General features: G+C 35.3%; 1 protein-coding gene across 2 annotated transcripts; it reads right to left on the bottom strand.

The window, feature by feature from the left end:
* Window positions 1-5237: 5237 nt before the first annotated feature.
* LOC113506082 lies at window positions 5238-7850 on the bottom strand. Of its 2 annotated transcripts, XM_026888942.1 has the most exons (3): window positions 6483-7850; window positions 6042-6290; window positions 5238-5944 (listed from the first exon to the last, which is right to left on the bottom strand). In XM_026888942.1, exons 1-3 carry the CDS (start codon window positions 6892-6894, stop codon window positions 5784-5786), a joined length of 822 nt encoding a protein of 273 aa, XP_026744743.1. In that variant the 5' UTR covers window positions 6895-7850; the 3' UTR covers window positions 5238-5783. The 2 variants fall into 2 exon arrangements, with proteins under 2 accessions (XP_026744743.1, XP_026744742.1); XM_026888941.1 differs by having other exon boundaries at window positions 5238-6290.
* Window positions 7851-9824: the final 1974 nt, after the last annotated feature.

Raw genomic sequence — 9824 nt, 5'->3', positions numbered from 1 at the left:
TTTTTTTGTAAGTACATATTACAATGTAATCCATAGAAGTATACAATAAAAAACATTGTCACTCATAATTTCGTCTTTCATTATATTTCGGACCCGTAGTCAATCCTTAGTGTAGTTTACGTAATCACTACGCCTAATGCAAAAAAAATGCAATGACTGTGTGTGTTAGTGAATCCATACAACGACAAAGTCAACCTTATTGCAATAGAAGTACGGCCTAGTGTTGTTTGCTTGGTCTTCTCGATGGTAACGTGTGCGTGATTGCGTAGTTATTTGCTGTGAATGTGTTGTAGCCCCGCCCACCGGCGACATGCGTTTCGATAGATCGCCGCGGTGTATGCCTGTACGGGAGGTGTTAGAAAACACATTAAAACTACGAGATCTCAGGTATGACTGCGATTTAATTATAATAAAACAATGATTAAATACAGTAAAAATGAGGTTACACGTGGAGTACACAAAAGATAAGATTGGTTACACATTAGATCATTATTACATACATAGATATACTTAATACTTACACTACACGCCCCATTTACAAAGAAAAAAAAACATGATACATGAGTTTTTTTTTTTTTTTACAATTCTAAGATAGTTAAAATAACTTTGGTTACATAACTGCAGTTCACTAAGAGTGATACAGTTTGGTCCTATTTTTATGCACAATATCTAATTTATTATTTTTCAATATTTCTACATTAGGCGTTATATCTCTTATCACTTTATCACACTCAATAAGGACCTGAATATACGTCATCAAATTTGTTACCGCCTTCATTTTTAATTAATATAAGGTCATTAGCATTATATGTTATAGGATTAGTATATTTATCATAGGTTGTTTTTCTTTTCAGTTTACTAAAAAGTAAATTGTCCCTTGCTTCTTTTTGTGAAAGCTGTATACGATATTTTAGTTCACATGGATAACTTTCATAATTATAAATTAGTTCTACTATGTCTTTATTCAAATTAGTTGGTAGAATACACTTCTTGCCGAATACTAATTCGTAAGGCGTAAAGTGTGTTTCAGAGTTTACAGAAGTATTATATGCAAAACACCAGAAAGGAAGCCATTTGCTCCATGTCTCTGGGTGTTTATCAGTATGTATTCTAAGAAAAGAATTCAAATGTTTGTGAGACACTTCTAATGCACCTATACTTTGATGGTGATAGGCTGTAGAATGCAACTGTTTAATTTGCAATAATTTACACATTAATTCCTGAAATGTAGATGATATAAATTCCTTACCTCTGTCAGTTGCTATCTCCTTGGGAACTCCGTATCTAAGAATAAAATTATTAACTAGGGATCTTGCAACTTCGTCTGTCTTTTTGGAAACTAAGGGATATGCCTCAACGTATTTACTAAGCTCACATTGTAAAGTTAGAATGTATGAGAAATTTTCATTATCAGTTTCTAAAGGACCGACAAGATCTAAAAATATTTTTTCAAATGCCGAATTGGCTGTTGTTGTGATATTCATTGGTTCTTTAATAGGTGTAGAATGTTTTTGTCGTTGGCATACATCACAACGTTTCATAAAGTCTCTTACATCTTTATCAATGCCAGGCCAATAATAATATTTTTTAATATTATTTGACATCCTCCTCATACCAGCATGGCCACTACTGGGTAAGAGATGGAAGTCATTTAATATTACTCGCCTGTCATCTTTCTCATTTACTGTTGCTACATCTTTATAACTATACATACATCCTCAACATTTATTTCCTTACACATTTTATCTAGTTCTCTCACGAATTCACCTCGTGTAATACGTGATTGAGAATCTAAAAATTTAATGTAAATCGTTCTCTTACTGTTTGCATAACACAAAACTTCACTGTCATGACTTATAATACCTTCGTTTTTCATTTTAGTATAATTTTTGACGTCAGTAAATACTAACCCTACGGATTCCTTCGGTTTTATATGTATCCCTACGACTTTTGGTTGATCAGGCCAATCGTCTGAGGGTACTATATCAACAGAGGAATCTCTAAGTTTCCTAGCTTGAGCTCGCGTTAAAACATTTACTACATTGTCGTGCATTTCTTTAAGTTCATTTAACGATATTCGTGACAAAGCATCTGCCGCGTTATTATTACAACCTTTGACATACTCTACATCGAAATTATATTCTTCTAAAGCAAGTCTGAATTTCATTAATCTTGTTGACGGATCTTTCATATTGAAAAGATAAACCAAAGGTCTATGGTCTGTGCGAATTTTGAAATATTGACCATACACATATGGACGAAAATATTTAACTGCCCACACTATGGCCAATAGTTCCTTCTCTATTACAGGATAGTTTTTTTTCGCTTTATTTAGACTCCTACTTGCGAAAGCTACTGGTCGCCCATCTTTATTTGCTAAGATTGCTCCTATCGCATAATTTGACGCATCTGTTTGGATAATAAAATTATTCTCTTCTGAAAAATCAGGATATTGTAAAATGAGAGGAGAGATAATTTTTTCTCTGAGAGTTTCAAAAGCCTGCTGACATTTTTGATCCCATATAAAACAAGCATTTTTCCTACAAAGTGCATTTAGAGGGTAAGCAATTCCTGCAAAATTTTGTATGAACTTTCTATAATAATTTACGAAAGCTACAAATCTCTTTACTTCGTCACAACTTTTTGGACGTGGATAATTTTTCACTGTATTTATTTTTTCTGGATCAGGCTGTATACCCTTATTAGATATCACAGGACCGAGATACAATATTTCTTTCTTTAAAAAATCGCACTTAGAAGGGTTCAATTTTAAATTAACTTTCCGCAATCTTTCGAAAACATCTTGTAGATTTTTATTATGGATGTCTAGATTTCTGCCGAAACAAATTAAATCATCTAAATATATCAAACATTTCTCATAAGTGAGACCTGCTAGAGCCACATTCATCATCCGAGAAAATGAACTTGGGCTTGTTTTTAACCCCATTGGCATCCGAGTCATTTGGAACTGACCAGACGCAAATGCGGTAAATTTACGGCTGTTTTCATCTAATTTTACATTATAATATCCTCGGTGTAGATCTAAATGACTAAAATAAATACTACCAGATAAGGATTCTAATATCTCGGTTATGTCTGGTAAAGGGTATTTATCATCTACTATGCAATAGACATAGCACGGTTTCGGCGCTGGTCAAAATAACCGACGACGTAAAACTGGCTATGGAGAACAGGCACTTAACAATATTGGTATTGCTGGACTTTAGCAGTGCTTTTAACTCGGTTGATTTTGACATCCTCTTAGGTATTCTATCCTCACTTAATATGGCTCCTTCTGTAACTGCATGGTTTAATTCTTATTTCGAGGTCGCTCACAGTCGGTCCACTGTGATGAGAGCTCCTCTGATTGGTGTGACCTTGCTGCGGGTGTTCCTCAGGGTGGTGTTCTCTCTCCTTTACTCTTCTCCGTTTTTATTAACACTATCACTAAATCTCTGACTTCACACTACCATCTTTATGCAGACGACTTGCAGATTTACAAACACTTCAAACGTGAAGATATTCGCAGTGCAACTGATGCCATTAATAATGACCTTGACACCATAAATCAATGGGCTAAAAGTTTTGGACTACTAGTCAATCCACTGAAATCACAAGCTCTCATTATTGGTGGCAATTATTTCATAAATTTAATTAACCAACAGTCTCCTCCCCCAGTTTTATTTGATAACGTCACCATAGCATACTCGTCACACGTAAAAAATCTGGGTGTCCTGATGGACTGTAACTTATCGTGGGGCAAACATGTTGCGGAAGTAAGCAGGAGAGTGTTTAGCTCATTTCATTCTCTTAAACGTCTCCAAAAGTTCCTGCCGTTTCAAACTAAAATTACTCTTGCTAAGTCACTTCTTCTTCCCTTATTGGAACTTCTTGATAAACTCGAACGTCTGCAGAATTTGTGCATCCGCTTCATTTTCGGCCTCCGGAAATTCGATCACGTATCGGAATTTCGGAGCCGATTGGGGTGGTTGCCTATTCGAAAGCGTCGAGATTCTTACATTCTCACTTTTCTCTTCTCTCTTCTTTACAATCCCCTCTCTCCAACCTACCTTCGGGAACGTTTCCAATTCCTAGTCCCCAGAGGCAAACCTTGTCGTTCTTCTTCTTCTCTTCTCTTGCGTGTCCCTCCTCATACTTCGAGTCGTTATGATAGATCGTTCACCGTGCGCGCTGTGAGGCTTTGGAACTCTGTGCCTCACACTATTCGTGAAAGCCCATCGTTGGATGTTTTCAAGAGATGAATCAAGGAATATTTCCTTTCAACATGACCTGTATTTACTTATGTATGTATATATGTATTTATTTATTATAGGTATATATCTTTACATTGTATGTATGTATTTATTATGTCTATGAAATTTTAGTGTAGTTTTAAATTAGTATAATTAATTATAATTATTACATTTTTCTTTTTTTTCTTCTTCAAATACTGTTGCGCTGTTTTGATTTCCTTCTATATCAAATCTCTCTATCACTCTAAGGTTTGCTGTAAGAGAACCCAACTCTGGGTTAAGCTCGCCTTTGTACATGAACTTTCCAAGAACATATTGTCCAAGTGTGTGTATTTATGTGCAATAAAGTAAAGTAACAATTATTCAATTTTCTGTAATCAATAACTAATCGCCATTTTCTAGCACCGGTTGTGTCTGATTTTTTCGGAACTAATAGCACAGGGCTTGTCCATTCGCTTTTACTTGGCTCAACTATGCCTTCTTTGACCATTTCATCTATTTGTTGCTTAACTTCATGTTTCTGGGCATGTGGTAATCTATACTGTTTTGAAAAGAATGGTGTAGTGCCTGGTTTTAAAGTTATGGTATGAGTATAAATATCAGTGGTACTCAACTTATCTCCCGGTAAATAAAAAATATCCGCATATTTGGCACATAAATTTCCAATAGATATTTGTTCCTCGTCATTCATATGAGAAAAATTAACATAAGAAAATAATTGTTTAACTCTGTCTGCCTTATTTTCTATTTTATCAAATGAACAAATATTGTAATCGCTTAATTTGTGAATATCAAAATTAAATGTTGATAACGTTACATTATTTTCTGTTGTATTTAGTATTTTAATAGGTAAAACACCTTTAACAGGAGAAGCAATGGAACTAGCTAAATAAACACCATCCTGTAATTCAGTCGAACATATTACGCATTTATTTATTTATTTTATTTATTTATATATTTATTTATATTTATATTTATATTCTTCTTCAAACTGTGTCTGAATATAGTGAATAGACTCGCTCCTAGCCGAAACTTCTAATAAGTTATTACTTTTAGTTGTAATTGGTAAAGTATTCGTTCGATTTATAGTATCACGCAAAGTCAAAATATTTGTATCGAAATTCAAAACAGATCTAAATCTTCTTAAAAAGTCTCGACCGATGATGTAATAGGCAATGTATTTAAAACATAAAACTTATGACTAATAGTTACATCATCACTACTCAATTGTAGATACACGTACCCTAATGCACGGACTTTGCCCCCAAGACCATTTATAGTAATGTCTTCTTTATGCAAAGTTAAATTTAGGCCAATTACGTAACTATATTTAATTGAACTTAAAGATGCACCAGAATCTACCAAAAATGAAAATAATTTTCCATTTACTGAAAAACATGTAAAACAATCACTATCGCATGATAAAATTGAATGTTGCTTATTATTGGTCACGAAAAAATGTTTCAGTCACATTCGATTGTGAACTTTGGGGCTCTGTATTAGGCAATGAATTTAAAAAGCGTTCTTCATCTATAACGTTAACATTAGGTTGTTGACATATCCCTTGTTTTCTTCTGGACTTACCTCTATATTGTTGACCGCTGAACCGATGTCCTCGCGTCGGTGCACCTCGGGTCGTGACCTGCTGATGCCATCCTCGCTGATTTCCTCGAAAACCTCGTCCTTGTCCTCTATATGAAGAGTTTGAGTTGTAGAAGCCTCCTCGATTTCCTCTAAAATTATATTTTTGTCCTCTGTTATGATAAGAATAAAAAGTTTTATGCATACCCATAATTTCGCCCGAACCCGACGCGGTGGTGACCTCCTCATCCATGGCAGCCTGGATTGCGTCCTTCAAAGTGCTAAAATTCCTGGCAGCAATAATAGTACTGAGCCTACGATCTCGCAAGGCGTCGGCGAATTTTTTGATAGCTATATTTTCATTTAATGGCTTTAAAATGCTGTAATTTTCTGACTTGCCGTTCGCTTGCGAAATTGTAAGGTCAACAAATAATTCTGATAGTTGGTTTCCAAAATCTGAAATAGATAAATTGTTTTGCTTAATATGTTCTAATTTACTTGAAATTGCAGTTGCTGATTTTCGAGGTAATAGTTCTTTTCTCATATCCGTAATTAAATCATCTACACTTGCATAACTGGAATTCAACCTTAATTTTGCAGCTTGAGACAATCTACTTTTTAAGACAAAATTAATCAAATTCTTCTTACATACATCCTTGTCCAATAAAGAATTATAATATTCTATATTGTCAATTAATTGCTTCGTATTAGCCTCTGTATCTGTCATACAGGGCAATAAGTTCAAGGCAGTCTTTAAATCAAAAGTACTCATTGTAACAAAATCTTCGGAATTTTTATCGCTTTGACATAAATCTACAATTTCATTAAATAACGTTAAAAATTGTTTACAAAAACTATGCACAACTGGATCATCATCGTCGTCATTTCTTAATTTTGACTTATATGTATTTAACCAGCATTCAAATTGCTCATGCACTATATTAGCTTCACTTAGTTTGCTTTCTAAAATATGACCTTGTCTTCTCTTTGGGCCTATTTTTATTAAATAAGTTCTGATCTCTTTTAATTCATTATATAACGACTGTAAAGTAATTGCCATAACTTACCACACAAACGCTGATGATGCATTATTTGAGTAAACATGAACTATTAATAACACTAAAGTCCATTAAATAATATGTCCATTATATATTTTAATTTTACTCCCATATATTAAGACGTTACCTATTTTAACTAATGCCCGAGCAGTATGATATATTTACGAAAACGCACTTTTAACCGCACTGTGAAGCACTTATTGGATACCGCACACTTAATCACTTTAACAGATCGCGTTTCACTAAACAACTCCTGGATAAAGTTTATTCGGAGCCTGCTGCGCCTCTCTGTCAAGACGCCCGGGAGTCGCCGCTGGTCGTCGGAAAAAAGAATCCCTCAGTGTAGCTCTATTTATTTGCCTTGATATCCATCGCAAATGGCACTTCTTATAAGTACTGTAGGCAAGATACAGCAGCCCCAGACATAAAAATAATATTATAACGCACAGCAGTATTTTTGTGGTCGACATATGCTGCTGTATTTCCTCCGTCGTAGCTTGGTTAACACCTCCGGCAGCATTCTGAGCGATGACTACTTCTTGAGATTTTAGGTTACCCATAGTAAATTTTCAGTTATTTTGTACGACACAAGAATTGAAGCGTCCAACTCGTAAGTGCAACCGATTTGTTGTAACTGCGCCATAGTCATCACTTTTAATTATTTCTCAGTCCCGTAGCAACCAAATCAATTAATCCAATAAAAGTTCCACTCCATTTATGTATGCACCGTCTCAAATAACCGACTCGCGCGGACAGCTGGCAGGGTCGCCATGTACGGGAGGTGTTAGAAAACACATTAAAACTACGAGATCTCAGGTATGACTGCGCTTTAATTATAATAAAACAATGATTAAATACAGTAAAAATGAGGTTACACGTGGAGTACACAAAAGGTAAGATTGGTTACACATTAGATCATTATTACATACATAGATATACTTAATACTTACACTACAATGCCATTTCTATTACCTTGTTATTTAGATTTCTATGGTTTCGATAGATCGCCGCGGTGTATGCCATTTCTATTACCTTATTATTTAGATTTCTATGGGTGCACCATAATATTATTCGATCGCTTGAAGATGAACATGAGCATGTACAACGAATAGAGTCGGTACGCGAACATTACAATTCTTTGAGACAAGATCGATTAATAAGTTTGTCTATTGAAAGATTAAGAATCGAAAATATTCGGTATCTTGAAACGGAGGAACAGCGAGAGGCCCCTCTTACCTCAAACAGATTTCGACATAGTCCTAATAACTTACATTTACACATAGATGATCAATCTAGAATTTCGGTGGCGTGGTCCGACAAATATAAAAGTGGGTTTGCTTATAACCTCGCAATTGATTACAGATCATCTTCTTTCATAGGCAATATGTATGTGCAAAATGTAGTATGTGTTTTTTGTAGTGTTTCTGTTGTTCTGGAGGCGAAATAAATTTGCCTTCTTTCGCAGACCCGCCGGAACTATTGAATTCACTACATGTTCCATGTGCAATCTAAACAGTTCTTAGACAATATTCGCACTTATAATAGTGCATTTCAAATGACATCCTTTGGTGCTCAATAAATCTCAAAAGGTCCTTTCATGCCTACTTTTAAGGTACAAGGTCAGGTTAACCATTTGATAGGATCCCTTTTGCCTGAAGACCAACCTAAGTTTCTTCAAATATATTTCGTATCCGACTACAACGAATAGTCGAATATAAGAAATCAATATTTCCCGAATTTAAATACTGAACTAATTTCACAACTTCAAGACATGTTGCATCAGGTTAATTCATATGTATGCAGTTTCAAATCGGCACTAGAAGCTCTTCCTCGATATGATGATAGCAATTATAAAATTGTTATAAATGCCGAAAGGCGTCCAACTCAGGAACGTCCTAGGCGTTATAATGCTCCATCCACAAATGAAGTTGCTGTGGTATTGGTCGACCAAGAACGTGATAGGCGTGATATTGTTATCCGGTCCAGAGACAATCGTTTGCAACGTATATACGAAACCCACAGGGCTTATGACAGTTTGCAATATCCTTTGATATGCTGTCGAGGGGAAGATGGTTATAATTTTGTTTTATACCAAACTGATCCGCATACAGATGCACCTAATTATAATAAAAAAGATTTCATGTCTTCAATTTTATTGTTGCCACTTGCAAGTGAGACGGAATAGGTTGGTATACATTCAACGTTTTCGTGGCTTATTCAATCAGTTTATTGTTGACATGTACGCAAAAATTGAAACCGAAAGGTTAGTTTACATACGATCTAATCAAAGGCAGCTACGCGCTGAAGAATACGTACACCTTCGCGACGCCATGCAGCAATATAATGATACGGTGAATATGGGCCGCTTAGTTATTTTACCCTCTTCTTTTACTGGTGGTCCACGGTACATGCACGAACGTACTCAAGATGCTTTTTGTTACGTAAGAAAATATGGATGTCCTGACTTATTTATTACTGTAACTGCCAATCCTAAGTGTGATGAAATCACTCGGGAGCTTCTTGAGGGTCAAGCACCGCATGAACGCCATGATATCATCGCAAGAGTTTTTCATTTAAAATTAAAATTAATGATAGATCTACTTACCACAGATAACATTTTTGGAGAAGTATTGTGTTATATGTATAGTGTTGAATGGCAAAAACGCGGCTTACCTCACGCACATATCCTGCTATGGTTAAAAGATGAGGTTCGACCTAATGATGTAGACAGTTTAATCAGTGCTGAAATTTCAAGTCCGATTGCAGATCGCGTGCTATACGACATTGTTAAAACCCATATGGTACATGGTCCATGTGGTGCATTCAACGGGAATCCTACTTGCATGCAAGACGGTCGTTGCACTAAAAGATATCCAAAAATTCTTAGTGGATGAAACTGTAACAGGACATGATGGATACCCATTATATCGTC

This window comes from Trichoplusia ni, chromosome 28 (genome assembly GCF_003590095.1).
Source record: "Trichoplusia ni isolate ovarian cell line Hi5 chromosome 28, tn1, whole genome shotgun sequence".
NCBI lineage: Eukaryota > Metazoa > Arthropoda > Insecta > Lepidoptera > Noctuidae > Trichoplusia > Trichoplusia ni.
The sequence above is the reverse complement of the archived record's forward strand: the minus strand, read 5'-3'. Positions and strand labels throughout refer to the sequence as shown.